The 21200-nt window shown below is 44.1% G+C and overlaps 1 protein-coding gene across 4 annotated transcripts in view; it reads left to right on the top strand.

Annotated features, from left to right (window-relative positions):
- Positions 1–19387, top strand: part of nav3 (neuron navigator 3) — a 190540-nt gene extending 171153 nt beyond the window's left edge. For 2 of the 4 annotated variants that reach the window (XM_041963487.1, XM_041963489.1), the window contains 15 exons: positions 223–347; positions 3495–3518; positions 4009–4175; positions 5395–5548; positions 7018–7204; positions 8770–8867; positions 8969–9064; positions 9906–10074; positions 10217–10452; positions 11212–11366; positions 11570–11641; positions 12262–12458; positions 12695–12813; positions 12995–13198; positions 15079–19387. In XM_041963487.1, coding sequence (XP_041819421.1) covers positions 223–347; positions 3495–3518; positions 4009–4175; positions 5395–5548; positions 7018–7204; positions 8770–8867; positions 8969–9064; positions 9906–10074; positions 10217–10452; positions 11212–11366; positions 11570–11641; positions 12262–12458; positions 12695–12813; positions 12995–13198; positions 15079–15198 — 2123 coding nt within the window. In that variant the 3' untranslated portion in view covers positions 15199–19387. The remainder of the gene's footprint in view (positions 1–222; positions 348–3494; positions 3519–4008; positions 4176–5394; positions 5549–7017; positions 7205–8769; positions 8868–8968; positions 9065–9905; positions 10075–10216; positions 10453–11211; positions 11367–11569; positions 11642–12261; positions 12459–12694; positions 12814–12994; positions 13199–15078) is intronic. The other 2 variants (XM_041963488.1, XM_041963490.1) reach the window with 1 other exon arrangement.
- Positions 19388–21200: the final 1813 nt, after the last annotated feature.

Raw genomic sequence — 21200 nt, forward strand, 5'->3', positions numbered from 1 at the left:
CTTGGCTGCGTTGTATTTCTGACAAAGAAGCTACTCAACAAGTGTTTGCTGTGGCATTAAACTTCAATCCCAACCAGGACTGAAACATCAAGGATTATAATTTAAGAGATTTCCTAAGAGAAAATTCTGCCAGCAAAACCATTTTGGTTCAGAGATCATCACTGTAGGTGTATCTCATTTCATCTCTCACCAGTGCACTAAGATTTCGTCTGTCATTTCCAGACCTGCGGATTAGACGGCAGCACTCGTCAGAAAGTATGTCCAGTATCAACAGCGCAGCCAGTCACTCCAGCATGGGCAGCCTTGGCAAGGATGCCGAAGACAAAAAGAAGAAGAAGAAGAGCTGGGTAGGTGGAGAAACTAAAGAAACTGCCAGCACTGTGAGACAAAAGCTGCAAAAAAAAGCATGAGTCCAAAAATGGACCAAAAAAAAACCCCCGGATATAAACTGCTCTTCTGCACATAATGCCAGAAACTCTAAAAAGGCAAAGAGGTTCCTCCCACAAATACAAAAACGCTGTAAATAACTCCTCAGGTGTTCTTACAGATTATGACACTCAGGTATCTTCATCTCAGACCTCTGCATTCAGTTGCAGCAGACATCAGAAGCTTCTATTTTACACTTAGTTTTCTTGTCATTGTTTCGAAGGTGGATTCAAAAGACTCTGACTCCAAATTCAAAAACATATGAATTATTCAGTGGCTTCAAATATACTCCATATGCCTGCATTAAAAGATTAAATGTCTTCTTCACATAAATGAAGGCATTTTCATGGATCTATGAAATAAAGCTTATTATACTTCTGGAACCACTGAAAGAGCTTCGAAATCAGCTAAATGCCTAAAATGTAACCGTATAATTCTCAGAATAATCCTAACACACCTGCATATAGCTTGACCTAACCATGAGCTCACGAGGGCTGGGTTTGGTTGCGGCAACTCTTTATTTGATCAAAACTCCAAATCACAAAGTAGAGTTTTTATCTCCAATGTTTTTATCGCTATGACACGTGCTTCCTTTCTTCCATCCCGTGTGAAGCTGGTGTTAAAGTGGGTGTTTAAGTGATTCAGTCTGTCAGTAAGTAGTGGGTCCAATTTCTGCCACTTTCTGACTTTAAAAGTGTTTTTGTGTTTGGACACTTTAGAGGTTGGAGGCAGAGCATGTTGGGATTCCCTCAGGTCATCTGCAAAATCCTAAAATCCCATTCCCGTCTTGTTCAATGGCATCGCGGCCTGCCATCATATCTCCGTTGCTAGGTTACAGTGCTTAGATGGTGTCAGCTGAGTGGCTGAGGTAGCATGCAGCGGTAAGGGCGAACAGAGGGTCAAGAAGAGGAGTCAACCATCCTGTAATTATTGTTTGAAACACACTTTGAATTTCATGTACATCAGCATGCAAATTAGGTTGGAAAGAAGCAGAGTGGCCACGAACGTCATGGATACTGAAGTTCAAACCAGGGTACCAGCTGCCCAGAGGTCAGAGAAGAGCTGGTTGGATCTCTGTGTCAAGTGGGAAAGTCTAGGCAGAAGAGAAACGCTCTCACTTCCCTCAACATCTACTGTTGGAGTACTTTTCAGAAGGGCTCTTAATCCCTCTGCTACTCAGCTGGTCAAGTTTGAAACTCTAAAATTCTGTATTGCTCAAAATATTCCACAAAGTTTATTGTAGCTTCTTTTGTTTTAGATCGGTTTCTTTGATGGCCCAGTTTGCTAAAGTGTCCAAGATGCTGCACCTGCTCTGGGATTGCAGTTGAGCCTCGCACATTTGCTTTATGCAATACCGATCTCTTATTTCCCTTTTCTACTGAGGACCATGTCCACAAATACCCACAAATCAAAGCAAAACAGCCAAATTATCTAAAAATGCAATACACAACCACAAAGCTCTCTCCCCTCCTTCTGCCCCTCTCTCTGATTTCACTGTTCTTTGCTTCAACTCTGCAATAGCAGCTCAGTGTCCCTGGCTGGAGAGCTGTTATTTGCTGCAGCCCTCTGAGCCAGACAGATGACATATTAGAAGTTCCCTCTCAGCCAAAGAGCGCAGAGCCAGAGCCAGTTTTCAGTCTCTGCTGCAATGCAAAACGCCTGCCCTTGAAATGAAATGCATGCAGCCCAAAAGTTCACCACTGAGAGCGACACCCTAGCCTGCTACATTAAGTGAGACCCCCAAAAAGAGTCAAGTCAGGCTCATGAATACAAATCAATCCCTTATTTAAGCAGCAATTAATTATTCATTTGCATAAATTCTGCCTTGGTGAACACATGGGTGGAGACACGGATGGAGGTGAACTAAGGTTACTGAGAAGTGAGCAGAAAAGCAGCAGATCATGATAACAGAGTGGCACCGGCAGGATGAAATCATGAATAGGCGGTGTCAGTGAGGCTGGGGCTTTGTGCCAGCAAACATCTGACCTGCTGAGGTAGCCTGAGCAGGATATGGACTGTGGAAAGTAGCAAAAATGTCCCCACAGAGGCTCATAAAGTGTTGCATTATTCAGCATACACTTATAACATGAGGAAACATCGCGCAATCATACATTTTTATTACTAACACTGTGAGGACTGTCTATTGAAGGCTCTACCTTTAACACTTACATTAGATAACTAGTCATGTATGTGGAAATCTGTCAGAATGATATATGTTATAGACTCCATCAGTACATTCATTATCTATAGCTGCTCCTCCTGCTCAGGGTAAATGGAAAGGTTGGAGCCTTTCCCAGATTGCACTAGGCAGCATTGTAAAATGTTTCAATTCATTTACTTGAATGTATTCTGTGTGAATGTTCATTATATTTGGAGTCCTGTTGATTTCATACAACATGCTTACTGTCTGTGCCTGTTGGTTCCACATGCTGAACCTATACTGTAGGTCTTGTGCACAAAATACACCAAACCCAATCACAACTTTATCTCACTTCATCCAATTTTCAATTTTGGCCCCAAACCCAAGCTGTAATTATGTAATATGAAGTACCAACAAACCTGCCCTTGCTCTGCAAAAATGCCCAAAGAGCTGCAACTCAAGCGAGTTACATTCATATATGACAGAGTGTCATTTCAGGAATGTGGCAAACAATAAATTTCATAAAGGATTTACACTGAAACATGGACTCATTCTGAAGTGTTTAAAGTTTTTACCCAGCATTCAGAACAGCTGCCATGTAAGATTGATTTGTGTAGCTTTAAGACAACTCACAATGTGCCTCCCTTTCATGCCACGGAGCATTTTGGAAACGCAGTCACCCGAGTCACAGAGTGGCAGAAGTCTGGAGCTAAACATGACTGTGAACATCTCTGTCAGACCACATGGAGATGAATAGATGATCAGGATGTTCTGAGCGTAGTCACAATAGCAATCTTCATTATCATCATCCTTGTAACAGCAATAACTGTATCAGACACATGAGCAGCATTTAGCTGTAATCACTCATCAAGTGAGCAGGAGTGTGTGTGTTGTGTTGCTTAACGCTGGGTGTGTTCTGCGTCTTCAGGTGGCTGACTCCATCCCGGCTCAGGTCAGTGGCTCCCAGAGTGTCTTCTGTGTGTGTGCTGTGGTTATTCCGCATCCTTCGCCCCCGTATTCAGTCCTTCTTCTTCCCCTCTCAGAGCAACCTCTTCTTCCCCTTTTCTGGAAACGTCGGCATGGATACGGCAACCCTCCCCTGCCCTGCCTCCTTGTTCTTCCCCCCTCCTTCTCCTCCTCCTCCTCCCTTGTTCATTTTGATTGCTTGTTCAGCCCTACTTTTTAGGGTCATTAAAAAGCCTGCCCCCCATTCTGTCTTTCATGTCCATCTCTACTTACAGCCTTGCCTTTTGCCTCCCTCTTTCCCTAAACCAGACAGTGACCATTGCTTGGAAACAGCACAGCGTGACTTCCTGATCTGGCAGGATGTGACGTCACCAGAACTTATCTCTTAGGAACTGACGTGCTGTGACTGTAGTGGTTGGCGGGTGGCGATACTGACGCCTCTGCCCCTGTGTGTGTTTGCGTTTTCTGTCTTGCAGTTACGCAGCTCCTTCAAGCAGGCGTTCAGCAAGAAGAAAACCAAATCCCAGTCGGCCCACGACGAGATGGAGGAGATGACCGACTCGCTGCCGTCCTCGCCCAAACTGCAGCACGACAACAGGCAAGGCAGCATCGCCACGCTGCGCTCTTCTCCCTCCACCACAGAGTGAGTTTGTACAAGTGCATCCACTCCCGCACACATCCATATACACACAGGTGATGCAAATTCGTGCAGTTAGCGGTCCTCTTTCCTCTCTCAGTCTAAATTCTTTTCACTGTGTTGTTTTTGTTTCTGTTTCACAAATGTCTCTTAATCCTCACCTCGCCGCTCTTCTACCTCTTTTCCGGCCTCTCTGTTCATCCTTTTCTTTGACGTCTCTCCGCCTGCTGTAGCAAGTGCGTTTGCGATAGCAAGTCCTCCCCCATTTGGACGCCAAAGAAAAAGCAAAACGGTCACATGGTCTACAAGCACAGATCTCGGTAACAGGCTCTGTGTGGCATGCTCCCAGGGAGTGTGTGTGCAGTGGGGTGTGTTGGTGTGACTTTCCTCTGCATCTCAATGCCATGAACGCCTCGGCATGTCGGAGGTGGTGATCTCTCTGGTTCACAAACTGGACCAGCACCTCTGAAGTAGCAGTAGGCTGAGTAACGGGTGAAAAGGATAAGCAGTAATGATTTTCTTACTCACACCAGAACGAACTGGCTCTGTATCACTGCCAAAGGGACACTGGCTATTCTGCCAGCCAGCGACAAGCATGCACGTACTGTACACATCTGCTGTGCTGTGCGGCAGCTGGTCAGATCATTTCCTTGTAGAGGGCTTATCTCAGGCACAGAGCATGTGGACGTGTCAGTTTTTGAACTTTACACCGTGAACTTCACAAAATTCACAGATTTTTGTTGTGTTTTTGAAGTCAGAAAGTAGCCTTGCATCTAACTCTAGCTGTTGTGTTAGATCTCTGCCTGTTTATTGTGAAAATAACTGAATCATGAATGCTACCACAGCACTTACTGTATATCCTACACTTAAGGAGGTCTGTAACTGCGACCTCTAGTTCTAGTTCTAGTTCTACTAGTTGATCATCTTGTTAGCAAAGCATTGTGGGAATCATAACTGGAACATGTCATCAGATTGCTCGGCAGAAAAAATGTCGGATAGTTGTGAACAGGAAGGATTCGCTGTCCAAATGTCCCACTCCCCCCTTTACCTCCATGTTGTAACTGCCTGTGCGGTTTTCACCATTGACTCCAGCTTCCCACTGAACTTCAGCTCTCTTGTTCCCCTTAAGTGTGTGTTTTTTTCTCTCTAGATTGTGTGTGTGTGTGTTTGGTTTAACCCTCGAGGTGACCCCCCTCCTCCTCCCTGTGTGTAATCCCGGTTGCAGGCTGTGCGAATGCACCGAAGCCGAGGCTGAAATCGTCCTCCAGCTGAAGAACGAGCTGAGGGAGAAGGAGCTCAAGCTGACGGACATCCGCCTGGAGGCACTTAGCTCCGCCCACCACCTGGACCAGATCCGAGAGGCCATGAACCGCATGCAGGTGAGACCAGATTCTCTGGCTGAACGCACGTCAAAGTTGAGCATCTATTAACGTTGAACGAACAGCATGCAGGAGATTCATTGCATTGATTGGTGGTGAAGAACTCAATTCTAAATATGAACATGAAGGATTCTGTCTTTCCATCTGTCGTGTTTATAGCCTTCTAGGGTCTCAGGGAGAAAGAAATACTTCTGCTTGTGCTTCAGACAGCCAAAGCTTTGCTCTGTCTGTCCAATTTAATTGGACCAAGGTGGTGTGTTTTTCCCTGAAGGCGCTAGAGCATGACTGCTACCAGTTAGGAAGTTAACAAAGCGTTTAGTGGATGGCTGACAGGGCACCAGCGGTGCACCAGGAGGGCTGAAGGCAAACTGGCTGATTACACATACTGCACACACATATAAACACACGCACACTCACTCACGTCCTCTCATATTGTTTACACCCAACACTGTCGCAGTTTAGCTATTAAATTGTTGTTCATGATCTTGTTTCTGGCCTTCATTCTCTTTGGGTGGTCGGGAAAAGGTTTTTCACTTCCGCTAAAATGTTTTAATTAGTGAGCTTAAACAATGAGCAGGTAGATTTTGTTGCCTTTGTACAAGCCAGGCTAGCTTTTTCCCCTTGTTTTCAGTGTTTGTGCTAAGCTAAGGTAATCAGCTGCTGACTCCAGCAACAAATTAACCTTTCAGTCTTGATAATAGTTTCAGTCTTCTCACCTAATTGTCAGCAAGAAAGTTATATTTCCCAAAATGTCAAACTATTCCTTACAGTGTGACATTTTTTTGTAAGAGTGATACAAAAAAAAGGAGAAAATCGGATTCTGTGACTTGCCAGCTACCTTTCCAGCTATCACAAAGCACAACCAACAAGCTGCATCACCCCGAAACTGGCAATGAATAAATGACATTTTAATATCAAGGTGCACACGCTTCAGGAAGGTGGAATGAAATTGTTCATTTGCCCATGAAGCTGAATAAAAAGATATAAAGTGAAGTTTTCCCTCTGCAAATACATGAATTTGCTTTTATTTATGTAATTTCTATTGATGTGCTGCAATGAGACGCCACCCATCAGTTCAAAGTGTAATGTTCAGAGGTGCTGCGTCATTTCATATTCTTAAAAGAAGCTCGCGTTCAAAGAGCGTCACCATAAATGTCTCAGTTAAGTGGCTCTTTGTGGATGTGGATTGCCTTGTCTGCAGAAGCCTATAGTCTCCTCTCAGATCTGGGGATCATGTAAGGCTCCTTATCTGAGACTTACCCTTCAATACAAAGAGAGCCTTGAAGATCAAAAAGCCGCTTACAGCCCATAATTCCAATAACACTAATTCAGAATAACAACAGTGGCCAGCCCAAATGTAGGAAAATGACTTTCTGCTGTTTGAGCAGACTATTACTTTGTATTACCACAGTCTTGAATGCAGTTTCTATTAGATTTTGTCTCATTTTCATTCTTTCGTCAATAAACAGAATGAGATCGAGGCGCTGAAAGCAGAGAACGATCGTCTCAAGTCCAGCGGTAACGCCACGCCAACCGCCACGCCCATCAAGACGGCCCGGCCACCCTCGGAGACCTCCAGCACGTCCTCGTCCTCCTCGCGTCAGTCATTGGGGCTGTCGCTCAATAACCTCAACATCACTGACACCATCATGTCAGGTCAGTGGAGTGTTAGCTCTGGCGTCTGCAGCGTGTTGATCTGAAGTGTCAAGTGTGTGAGTGAAACAGACAAACCAAAAATAATACTGTGCATTGCAGAAGGCTTCCACTGAGTATTCAACAGAATACCTCCAGAAATATTTTACAGTTCTTAGAGGGACAGCTTGGCTCTTTTCAAAACTGTGCAGGTGCATTCATCTAATAAGAAGTAAACCTCCAAGAATGGCATTATAAATGCCATGCTCTTATGTCTGGTTAAGCCATAGGACACATTTTATGGTCTGCAGCAGCTCTCAGGGCAGAGGTTTTTTTCTGTGGCATCAAGTTGGATTAGCTCTCTCATACTCGCCTCAATAAATGTGAGAGAATTGTGTTTGCGGAGAGAAATGATCCGGAGGAGCCGCCTGAAATGATGAAATAGCTGCTCTCTCTACTGCGAGGGCTCACAACACAGCAGGAGCACACACACACACACACACACACATACACACACACACACAAACACACACGGACATGCTGGAAATCTCCCCCGGCCTGCTCCGTTTGAGAAGTGAAAGAGTTTTGTCCCTCTCGCTTGTCCTGTAATTAACATAGAAGGCGCAGCTCTCTCAGAGGGCTCGGGCCCTCGTTAATTGATGGGGGGGATGAGCCGAGAGCGGCGACGCGTGGGAAGACGAGTGGGCCAACGGGCCGTTATCACCCCAACGCAGAGCCTTGAGCTAAGGGAAGCCAGCCGAATGCAAAGCACCCCCTCCCCTCTCTACAATGGAGTCTGGGAAAAGGAGAGCGAGGAGAGATGTATGCTGGGAGTTGTCAGTGGTGTGGATGTTGTCAAAGGTTAAAGGTGGCAGGAAGCTAGCTATGAGTCAAACTTTGCACACAGTAGAAGCAGCTGCAGACAAATTGGATTCTGCTCTATTTTAGCTATATCTAATAGTTGAGGCTGCTATAATCAATAATTTTCTATCAACAGTTGATCACACGACTATTTCCGCTTGTCACTCATAGCGGGAAACCCACAGAGAATCTCACCTGACTGCAGTTGCCCTGCGCTCGTGTTCTCGCTGTCTGATTTGTGCTCAGTGGTTCAAAGATACGGGTTCACGCCGCTGTGAGCTGATATTAGTGTCAGTGTCAGGTTGATGATAATCATCAGTCGTTTATTTCTTGTTTCTGTCTCTTCTCTTGGTTACTCAGTGATTTTGTCCCATTGCTGTCGTGATACCAGATACCCACCCTCTCCCTGACTAAATGTCCAACTAATCAACCTCTTTATCTTATTCTTCTGATAATTCTTTGTCTCTCTCCCCAATATTTTACTTCTATTTCATTTCCTGCCACAGTCCTTCATTATCATTCTGAGCACTCACTAGAAAAACATTGATTAAATGTAAAAGTCATTATCACGTGAAAGAAACCCATTAGCTATCTTTTACTTTGGAGTCTGTTTGTCCATTTCCAGCTATAATTTGCCAGCAGGCAGAGCGAGAGCTTGTTTTTTAATGAATCAAAGCTCTGATAGATTAAAGTTGGTCGTGTTTCCTAACAGAGAGTTTTGTTTTCAGATATTCTGCTTGATGACAGCTACGAGGGCAATCTGCGCAAGGAGGGCCGGAGTGTGAGAATAGTGGTCACCATCACCTGTGGGCCAAATACCACCAAGGTTAGTGGATGAAGATGTCACGTTATTTCTCTTTGCCGCCAGTTAAAACCACTTAAACTTATTCATTCTGACGACGGTTGTTTTAATGAACTTGACTTCAGGGTACACAAAGCCAGGAGTACCTGATCGGGTCAATAGGTGTGAGTGGAAAAACCAAGTGGGATGTCCTGGATGGAGTCATCCGACGCCTCTTCAAGGTAAACAGACCGTTCAGTTCTGTATTACAGACACAGGTGTAGCTCATAACATTAATGATGGTTCTGTTCCATTTAGGCTTATCAGTAAGTCCTGCCAGTGTCAAGTCAAAATGTCAGCAATCACAGATATTTTATGGTAGTTAAACTGCAACACAAGCACTTTGCAAATAGTGTAGAATTTAATGCAGACTTCAGAATGATCTGCACTGGTCTCCCTCTGATCTTATCGAGTGTTTGTATATGTGGTTTAGACAATTTTTAAAAACGTGTTGAACAGAAATTTATTTGCATTAACATACAACTGCCTTTAAGATGAAACAAACTGAAAAAACAGCAATGCATGCACTTACATTACAAATGCCGTATCTCTACAGGCTCATATTTATTAAAGGCTTTTTACTCCGCTTGAGTGCCTGGAGTTAGACGCATCCTGCACATGGATGGAGGCACATTGTTTCAATTAGCAGAAGTTAAACCAGCTGAATGTGTGATAGATGCATCGCAGGAAGCCACAACAAAAACTCATTACTGCTAGTATATGCATTTATTTACCATGTTTTGCTCTGCTCAACTTCCATCAGGTATATGAAATTGTAGAAACTAAAACACGGTGAAACAACAGTGTTTGTTTTCAATTGTTGGTTTGGGGTTTTGTGCGTAAAGGACTTTGCTTTAATGTGAAATCAAACCACTTACGTGGACTTGTTGTTTAAGATTCACAAACACACAACATGCTCCACTGTTAGTTGAAGATTGATGGACAACAACAATCACAGCCTATATTTAAGCACTAGTGCAGTTCTTCATGTCCCTCTGTCCTCTCCCCCCGCCCCCCCTGCAGGAGTATGTGTTTCGGGTGGACCCTCTGACCAGCCTGGGTCTCAGCTCAGACAGCATTGTCTGCTACAGGATGGGCGAGGTCGTTCGCTCCCACGCCTCCGAAGTGCCTGAGCTGCTGCCCTGCGGCTACCTGGTGGGCGACAACAACGTCATCAAGGTCAACCTCAAAGGTATGGCAGCCAGGAAGCATGCAGTTTCTATTTCAGGATTACAGCCGATGTAGAAACCAGCAAACGTGAACTATATATTAACTTGAATGAAATATAATTAGCTGTGTTTCGTCCTTGTGTCCATCCTCCGTCCTCTTCCCAGGTGTGAAGGAGAACAGCATCGACAGCCTGGTGTTTGACACGCTGATTCCAAAGCCCATCATCCAGCGATACCTCAACCTGTTGATGGAGCATCGCCGTATCATCCTCTCGGGACCCAGCGGCACCGGCAAATCCTTCCTGGCCGCCAAGCTGGCGGAGTACATCATTTCCCAGATGGGGCAGGAGGTGACGGAGCACAACGTGGCCAGCTTCAACGTGGACCAGAATTCCAGCAAGGTAGGAAGAGGGGAACACAGAGGATTTTCTGTGTGTTGTGGCAGCGATTTTCAGCTTTATCTAAAGTACTCAGTTTGACTTCCTACATCTCCCAGATTGCCTTTCAACAACCCAGAAGAGGAGAGATGTGTGCATGCAGAGATATTTCTTTTCTTATATTGTGCAAATGTCTACCAAACCCGGTTTTGTATGTCACATGCAAATATTAACAGATCTCCAAAGACGTACGCCTGGTTGCATTACCTCATGCTCTCTGCTCTGCTGCTGAGTGTGTACAGATTGCTCTCTCTGCCTCCTCTACCACGGAGCTCTCCCTGTGTGAATACTGAAAGATGGTGCAAAAGTGCAGCTCTGGACCACTGGATGTTTTTTTTTCCTGCAGAGCAGCCATAGACATTGTAATTTTACCCAGCTGTAGTTACCTATAGTACAGGTTTGTCCAGAGGGAGAAAAGCTTGAGCAGGACTGAGCGTACACATTTGTAAGCAGTAAATATCAAAGGTTGGCCGTTAATAAATTCTCATATAGAGCTTCTACCCGAATTAAATATCAGTTTGGGCCTGTAATTTAAATGTCAATCCATTATTTTTGTTTGTTTTTAGCTTGCATTCAAATAACAGTCTAACATAAATAAAAAGGCAGTAAGGACTCAGATTATGTTGCTTCCTGTAAGCTATTTTCTATGAAAGCTCCACTTTAAGCCCTTTACATTCAGAATATTGCATCCAAATGAAAACCTGCCCGTGCCTTCTGCTCCAGGACCTGCGTCAGTATCTGTCCAACCTGGCAGAACAGTGTAACTCCGAGGAGACGGACACGGAGCTCCCCACTGTGGTCATCCTGGACAATCTCCACCATATTGGCTCCCTCAGTGACATATTCAACGGCTTCCTCAACTGCAAGTACCACAAATGGTGAGCAAGGAATGCATTGTGTTGGAATTTCTCTAAAATCCCAGCTGCGATAACTATAATGTCAAAATAACACATTCTGAAATGTCGTACTGGCCTCACAGCAACACAATGCAGCAGCTTACGGATCGACGTGTCTCTCAGTTATTCAGTGAGGCAGCTCGGCCGCGACTGTGAATCATGATGTTGTTTTTCTCTCCATGCAGCCCTTATGTTATTGGGACCATGAACCAGGGAGTTTCCTCCTCTCCGAACCTTGAGCTGCACCACAACTTTAGGTTAGTGACACTCACCGTGACCACAAACTTGACTTACACATAAATGTCACTGTTTGAACTGTGGGCGCTGTCTCTGTGTTGGGGATTGAAAGTGCTCATGTTGTGATATTATATTGTTTGTCATGTGTACAAACGTTATTGGATCCAGAGAGGAATGGCTCGTCGTTTGATTTGCATGTTCTTACCTGTCAGATAATGTGTTTGAATTCAGTTCTGTGTCAACATGTTATTTCTCACAGATTGTAAACTAAAGGCATTCTTCCACAGGGAGCGCTGTAATTACATCTCTCGGATAATTAGCCTCGTTAAATGAAAACGAATAAACTATAATGCATGTTGTGAGTGAGGATCATTTCTGCTTGGCATGTTTGACTAGCTGATGATTGGGCAAATAAAAAGCCATTAGGGAAAGCTCATCGTGGGCCAGACATTAATTTAATATGAATCTATTACGGTAGAGTGAAATAAGCCCAAAACTCGTTATTCTGATGGTGGAAATGTCTGAAACGGTCTCATCAGCTCTAATATGAGCTGCTTTTATGAGAAATCTGCTTTAATGCCGAGCTGATTTATTAGCCCCTCTGCTTCTGTTTCACAATCGATCATCTGTCCCCGTGCAGGTGGGTGCTGTGCACCAACCACACCGAGCCAGTCAAAGGCTTCCTGGGCCGTTTCCTGCGGCGGAAGCTGATCGAGACGGAGATCGATAAGAACATGCGCAGCAATGACCTGATTAAGATCATTGACTGGATCCCCAAGACCTGGCAGCACCTCAACGGCTTCCTGGAGGCACACAGCTCCTCCGATGTCACCATAGGTCAGCCTCACACACACACACACACACACACACACACCACACCGAAGCCTGTATGGTGTCTAGCTTTAGCTGCTGTCTGTATACTGAACACACTAATATCGAGTCTTTTACTATTAGTGAATGAAGTGAGTTTGGTAACCCTGCCCCCACCCTGTTGCAACATGTGTGTTGAGAGTCTTTGGTCCTCCATCTACCATCGTACAAACACTCATCATCTGGGCTTTTTTGTCCCCCAGGCCCCCGTCTCTTCCTGTCCTGTCCCATGGATGTAGAAGGCTCTCGGGTTTGGTTCACCGACCTGTGGAACTACTCCCTGGTGCCCTACCTGCTGGAGGCTGTCAGGGAGGGGCTTCAGGTATATCCTGGCAACAGAATGAATTGAAGGCTTTTTGTTGTTGTGACATTTACCTGCACACCTTTGTTGCCCTGCAGAGTCAGTAACCACAGATATGTTTGTGTGTGTCACTGTAATTTAAAATAAAACAGTACTTATGTATTGCATTCACACATCCTCTCCATCTTCGTCACACCTGCAGCTGTACGGCAAAAGAGCAGCATGGGAGGATCCATCCAAGTGGGTGAACGACACGTATCCGTGGAACGCCGCCTCACTGCAGCAGGACGGCCAGTCACTGCTCCAACTGAGGCCGGAGGACGTGGGATACGACGGGTATAGCTCATCCAAGGAGGGAGCCTCGTCCAAGCAGGTGTCTCAGAGTGACACAGAGGGAGACCCACTGGTGAGGCAGACATACGCAAAACAATTCTAGTGATTATTCTGTGACATAAGGGAGTTGATGTATGGCATTTAAGACAAGTAACAACATAGGAGAGTATGGAAGGGCTTAAAAGCTAAGTGAAATAGGCCCATTGTAAGAAATGAAGCCGTCGTAGTAAAGAACATACTATGGAGATTAACACCTGCCCTCCACATGTGAACTGTGATCCAAAGCAAATGTATTTTACATAAATCAAACATATATCCATATCCAGCACGTGGTGCAGATTCATAAGGTTGTTCAATGCATGAATGCTCGTTTCCTTAGAAACCTTGGGTGAGTGTTACCTTGAAAAAAATACAGTAAATAGATAAGCTAGTAAAGTAGTCACAGTCCCACACACACACACACACACACACACACACACACACACATTCAGGGGTGGGAGAGAGAGAAGAGAAGAGAGCGAGAATTATCCATTTGGTGGGTTATTGCAGTCCAAGAGGAATTAAAGAGTAGTCATCCAAAAACAACTGGCTTGCTTCAGCAAGTGTGTGTGTGTGTGTGTGTGTGTGTGTGTGTGCGTGCGTGTGTGCGTGTGTGTGTGTGTGTGTGTGTGTGTGTCCGTCCATGTCCGTCCAGGCGAAACCATTTTGAGCGCAGGTGTGCCAAGCCACATTTTCGGAACACTTGCAGCGATGCGCCAGATGCAACAGCACTGCTGCATTATTTAGACCATTAGCTCTGCTGCAGGGATGAGAAGCTCTGCAGTTTTATTGTGGTGATTTACCACAAAGTTTTCAAAGTGCTTTTTATCACATGTTAAGTATAAAGACTCTCTTTGTTTTTGAGTCATTAGACTTGCATATTTTTTATGATTATAATTGGTGCTTTTAAATGTGGTGGTTGGTCTGCCCACTAGGTGCTTTTTCACTGATAAAAACCAGGAAGGAAGGTCAGGGGGAGAGCTGAGAAACAGCAAAACACACAGGTTTATGTGTGCAAAGAGAGAAAAGGTTCACATCTGAGAGGCTTTCCACTTGGAAGGATGAGCAAAAGTTATTCACCCGAAATGAGAAACTACACCAAAGGGTAAAAACATTATGCTTAATTGATGTAATTGCATTCAGAGCTGTTTTGTATTTAAAAGTATATCTTATCACTGCTCTACTGATGACATTCCAGAGTGCTATATTAATTTGTCTACTTTACATGCTGAAGGCTATTAAAACTGCATGGCTGATAATTACAGCCTGAAATCTGTTAACACTGCCGCCACCTGTAAAACCTGCCTGTGCTTATTTTTTAGTTATTTTTATCTCCATATTATTTATTCCTTTAATATTGCGTCTCAACTTTATCGCTTGCTTTTATCTTTTATCATGAAGCACTTCAGTGCTCAAGGACATCTTTATTGTCCCACTAGGGATTTTTTTTTTTTTATGCAGCAAGGGGTTTACCGAATGACAGAATACAGAAGGACAACATCAACGACGGCATCAACAATAAATCACATAACTCAAACAGGGAAATGGAAATTCATACCATGTATAAATATGCAAGAGTGCAAATGTGCAAAATTTGACTGGGTTATTGCAAAGAATGCGGCCTTATTGCTTGTAAGCATATCAGTTGCATTTGGGATGAAAGAGACATGGAGTCTTTTACGTAGCTGCTGCTCACCTGCTGCTGGTCACCACAAGAGCAGCGCCCCCAAGTCCAAGTGCTGTATCCATATAACTTTATCTACTAACTTAAAGCCCCACTACCACAATCATATCAAGAGGAGGATACCAAAACTCTGTCCAATAAAGAAGCTACCCTGTGAAAGCCCCAGAACCCTTGCAATTGTGTAGCATTAGCCTTAACAATTTTTGTTTGTTTGTGTGTTGCGTTTCCAGATGAACATGCTGCTACGGCTGCAGGAAGCTGCGAACTACTCCAGCACGCAGAGCTGCGACAGCGACAGCACCAGTCACCACGACGACCAGCTGGACTCCTCGCTGGAGTCGGCGCTATGAGACCAAGAGCTGCGCTGGGAGACGCCGAACCCTCAGAATGCCCGGGAGCCTTTGAACCTCTGGCGCTAGCAGACACCCCTATAATGCACAGATGTATGATATATGAAAAGTTTTATTGTCCAAAATGGTATACGCACCATTTGAAAGAAAACACATATTTTTACATCAGAATGGTGCAATATTACATCAAATTATTGTATGTTTTAAAGAGCAGTAGCCAACTTGGTCCTCAGTGGTCAAAATGATAAACAATCATACAAGTTGGATCCATTATATTTTAAACACACTAAATAGTAAGGTCAGCTAGTCATTTTTAATGGATGTATAACATTTTAGAATACAACTTTTCATATATGTGGAGGCGGGATGTGTCTGAAAAGGGACAGTAGTTCCTCTGAAGATGGCTTTCAAGGAGCAAATCACATTTGTGCTCAGCCACGATGAGCCACCGATCTCTCCGTTATTTTAGCGACGGTCCCACTAAGTGTCGGGAAAAAGAGGAAGCCAAGAGTGCGACGTGACACAACTGGATTTTTCTTTTCTTTTTTTTAAATCCCAGATATATCCTCAGATGTTTACAATTAGTGGCAAGGTTCTATTGTTTATGTCTTTCCTTGTTTACAGAGGTGCTTCTCACACACACACACACACACACACACACACACACACACACATACACACAATCATATAAATGCACTTAAACACAGGCAGCAGGAGGAGAACTTTAATCAGAGGCTTTAATTGGGTCAAGCCCCCATGTGACCAACAATCCAGCCTGCCAAAGTGTCCTTGAGCAAGGCACTATTTATACCACGCTGGGACCTCTGACCCCACCTGTTGAGGGAGGCAAGTAAGAGGAGAACACTGTTGTGTTTTCAGGTGGTGCAGCGCCCTCTGGTGGTCACAAGAGAGGCTCTCAGCTTTTAGAAAACAGTGGCTGTACACAGATTTTCTTTCCACACAAATCAGATTCATCACAGATCCATTTTGATTGATTTGATTTTTGTGCTTCAGTAATGTCCAACAAAGTCAACAACCAGCTGTTTAACTGAACTGGATCCTCACATGTTCCTATTTTAGAGTGCAGGGCTGAGGGGCACTTTTTCGTCTCATTGTTTACCACTATATCACCTTATTTGGGTGTGTTTGCCTTTTCTGAACATAAAGACAACTCTGCACCTCCATGATGGCACCAAATGAGAGACATTTGCAAAGCCTCTACAGCCCAACTAGGATCAGAAGAATTACCTGTTCGTAACACACACACCCACACACACACACACACACGGCTCACAACCCTCCTCCTCAGTTGTCAGTTGAGCCCCGTGGTGCTGGTCTCCTGCTCTGAGCCTCCTCAGTGTCAGGCACTGCCAAGCCGCTCCTGGCTGCCCCGCATGCCAACAACAAGCACAACGAAAGCGCATTGTCCGTGTGTCGTCCAGCCACATTGCAACTGTGAAGAAAAAAATGGACAAGTGCCAACGTTTCCCTTTGATTTACTGCCAAATGCGCGCGTGCACACACACACACACACACACACACAGACAAAACCATACACCCACAGCTGACCATGGTTGTAAACTTAAATTAAGTTGTTCTTGGCCTTCCACACTCCACAGCCTGTTGTCACTCCTTAGCTTAAGATGCACCACGAGACCAGCAGGCAGCGCCCTCTGTGGGTCGTCACAGAACTGCATCAGTTGACTGTTGTCTAAACCCCTCTGCCGATTGTCCAATCATTAGTAACCGTGACTCGGTTCACTCCGTGTGTCAAGCTTTGGATTTCTCCACACCTTAAAGCAGAGAGTTTAAGAGATAGTCTGCATTTAAAGAGTTTAGAGGGCTTCTTCAACCTTTCCAAAATGAAAAATGCAAGCAAAAGTGTCAGGAATAGGTCAAATAACCTCTAATGTTAGCTTCAAGCGTTAGCGTGATTGATTAAAAGCTAAAACATACTGAAAAATGAGGCTTTAGCCTCTGTATTTCAGCACCGTATCACGTTTCACACCATCGAGAACATATTTAAGAACCGGTGACATTACCGTCTTAAAATGAGTCAGGAGGAAACATTAAAAACATTATCGTAATTAGCTAGGTAGCTACAGCTGACAAAATCTGTCAGCAACAGTTGTCATTTCACCTGACGCATACAAACTGGAGTACCAATTTTTTCAGAAATGGCTGAGTTCTTTGGATAGATGTGCTGTTGTCGCTGCACAGGTGAGGTGTGAGGATGAATAGCTTGACAGGCGCAGGGGGAGGGATTCGTTAACGGTTAACTGGAAATCGCTGAATTTCTGTGATGTTTGCGTTAACCTGCATGGAGAGTCCAGCTGGTGGGGTTTGCAGCTTCAAGGAAATTCAGAAAGTAACAGGAAGGCCTACACTCCAAGAGACCCAGAGCGACGACACTGTTTGCTCAATCAACAAAATATCAGAAACACTGAATGATGCAAGCCGACATTTGATAGTCTTGTTCAGCATCTGCGCCCATGGGGGATACGTGGGGTACCCAAAAAAGAATCCAAAGTATTTTCAAATGCAAGTTAACCAGATCAGCCCAAGAGCTGAGTAAGGGAACAATGATACTGGTGCTTTCTCACTGCCTTAAATGTGCAAAAGTTTGGGAGGCATCCTGTGCTCCCATTGGCTAAAGTGAGAAGAAGACACGTTGATGGCGGATGATGATGATCTGCTTCCCGCTACGTCAAAGAAGCTGCTCGTAGTCGGAAAAACAGCCTCTTTCGTTTCTTGTCCCTCTTCCTCCGAGCCGCCCCCTTTCATGTTTCTGACAGTTAATGTATAAAAGAGCTGATGCTGTATTTGAATTTAAAAACTGACCAATATTGTAAAACATTTAAAAAGGGGTGGGGTATTTTTTAGTTGTTTTTTCGCCCAGTTGAGCTGGGCTCACTTGAACTGACAGGAGCACAACCAAACTGTTTTGGGTTTTCTAGCCTGACGAACGCGTTTTGAAGCTTTTTAAAGGGGATGCATTGAGAAGAGACCTTTGTCATTATGTATGCGTGTATTGGACAGAAGCCATTTTGAATTCTGATTGTCCTCTCTTTGTTTAACGAGTGGGTTGGTTTTGCACACTTTGAGGTGGGGGTGGGTTGTAAATACTTAAGTCTTGCACAGTGAATCAAAGATGCATTCTGCCCTGTTGATGTTACAATATGCTTAACCCGCTGAGTAAATTATTGTACTTTGAAAACAGAGAGAAAAAAAAAAGAAACGCAAAAACTCAACACGCTGTCAGAAACAGGTGTGTGTCTTGTGGTGATTGGATGTTTTGCCTATGCAGGAGGCATACGGTGTACAGTAAGAAACTGTTTTTTAAGTCACTAAAATCACAGACTGAGAACAAAAAATAGGCACTTTTCTGGTATTCCCCCGTGCTGCCATAATATTCTCTGGATCCTCTCCGTCTTTAGGAATGCCTGTTGTTCCTTAGAAGCACTTCCTGTCTGGAGACTTTAACCCAAGCTTACCGCCACGTTAGGCTTGCCAGCTGTCCGAGGCACCGAAGCTGACCTGACACCGTACTGTATACATTTACCAACAACCAACAGGTGCTACTGGTCAGTCAAAGCCCACCAGAGACCAAGAAGTCATGTTGTCACAACCTCAGGACAATCCTATCCTCTACAATCCTACCTGTGTTCAGCTTCACGGGTGTCTCTGCAGCCAAGCCTCTGATTGGTCGCACATCTGGCCAACTTGTCCGGCCTCGTGTCTGCAAGGATGTGCAGTTGCATGATAAGGGGGTGGTTACTAAGGTAACGGGTTGCTCCTTACCTGCGGTTACACCCATGTATCAAACCTGAGCTTATATCTCCAACAATCCACCCTCTCAGCCACTCTGCACTCCTGTTTTAGGCCATTAGTTCCCGAGCTAGCAGAACTTTGACACCGTAAACAGTGTACACCATAGTCTTGATGATCAACTGGTAATTTTTTCCACTTAACACTTTGCAGTTACATCTCAGTTGAAAACCATAGCATTTACTCTGGTTTGAGAGAAAGTTTTCTTCTTTTTGGGTGAAACATTTGTCCTTAAATGTTTTATATTTTGTACATTTGTATGTAACATATCATGTAAATAGACAGAGACAGTGATTTAACTCATCTGGAGGATTTTGTAGTCTTTGTAAAGCCCTAATAAATGGTATTTGGTGTCACACGAGCAAACAGCATGCAGATTTCTGTCTTAAGTGTGGGTGGATGGGTGGTGTGTGTGTGGTGTGTTTTGGTCTCTTTATAGTGTGGAGGGTAAAGACTATTACGTTCTAATAAGTAGCCAAGTAAATGTAAAGGTAGTCATCAAACTGACGACTTGAGTCAGAGTATGTAAGCATCTATTGAAAAAGAATCTTAAGTAAAAATAAAGCTGGTTATTTTTTAGTTTACAATGTTTTAAGGGTGTTTCTAATGTAAAATATATACAAGGGTTAAAGGAAACAGGACACTGAAATGACTTAATTTCAGCTCATTTAAACTCACTTCTCACCTCCAGAGCAATGGATGTGGAGATTAGTCTGTCAGAATGAATGATGTTATCTCAAACAGCTGTCGAGCCGTCAGCATTAAAGTCATCAGATCAAATATGTTGTTAGACACTGCACTTAACAGTTTGTCACTATCACCATAAGTGGACAACAAAGCAGCTGTTGTTAAAAAGATCTCAATGTGAATATCTTGATCGCAGTGTCAAGTGTAGGCAATCATGTAATGTGAGCTAAGTTAGTGTCTTTTCTGTGGAAAGCTTAATTGCTTGCATAAAAATGACACAAACTGCGTTAAACTGATGTAAGCCAAGGCAACATTATCATGTGTTAGATAGTGAGGCAGTGATTGCCAGAGCCCAGAGGGGAGCAATCTTTTGGTGATGCCTTCCTGACATCTTCCTGACAAATGCGACGGAATTAAAAACAATGTCTATATATTCTCAGATATCGCAAGACTGTGCGGAATGAAATGCTGATTGAACTGAAACCGAAAGCGTCAAACGTCTTGCATTTAACGAAAGGAAGTACAATTGCAAGATATATGAACATTATAGAAACCCAGCGACGGACGGCTTTTATTTTGAAGGACAGCTTGAACAGCTGCGTGTTCTCTTCCGGGAAGCTCGCGGCTGCAGCCTACGCAAAGATGGGGTCAGGAGCGACTCCCGTGACGGAGTCAGAAAACGACCTGAACATGATTAAATCCAAAGGAGAGTCGCCGTCTTTACCCAAACACTCCTACTGGTTTGACTTTTGGGCGTTCGTGGTCTTTGACATCGTTTTCTTCCTCTTCGTTTATTTCATAGTCCCGTAAAAAGGTATGTCGGATTTGGGAGTGCAGAAGTTTCTAGCTAACGTTTTTGAGAGGGCGGCTACGGAAGTTGCTAAACTTCTGAGCTAAACTCGTCGTTAGTGGTAGATAATTAAACGCTGTTAATTTGTCACGTTTAGGTGTGTTGTTAACAAAATCTTATTTCAGGTGAACAAAAGCCCAGAAGCTGAAATTCCTTGAAGTGCTTACCCTGTAACCAACCTTTTATGTGGGGTCGCCTGTTCAAATATTAGCTGTAGATAGAAGGAACAGCAGAGGTCAGCACAGTGACAACTACAATGTAAACGCATTCAGTTTGCTTTGATATAGGACGAAGAAAAGCAGCAAATCATTATATTTGAGAAGCTGAACAAGATAATATTTGGTGAATGACCCAAATGACTAATATACTATCCAGATAGTTATCGGTATTACATCTGTCGGCCCACAAACAAAGTAATCAACTAGTCATTTAGCCAAGTTTTAATTCAGTGTGCTAAGGAAAATTTCATGGCTAATTGGCTCTTTTCTGTGACTTTGTTGCAGTTTTTTTTTCTTTAAAATGTAGTTTTGGTCTTAAATGTGGCTGCTCTTGTTACAGGGCGGTCCCCTGGATTCTGGAGGATGAAGACATGGAGCGCTGGTCCCGTCCTTCTGTCAGGAAACTAACCAGCTTTGAG

This window comes from Chelmon rostratus, chromosome 22 (genome assembly GCF_017976325.1).
Source record: "Chelmon rostratus isolate fCheRos1 chromosome 22, fCheRos1.pri, whole genome shotgun sequence".
NCBI classification, from domain to species: Eukaryota; Metazoa; Chordata; class Actinopteri; order Chaetodontiformes; family Chaetodontidae; genus Chelmon; species Chelmon rostratus.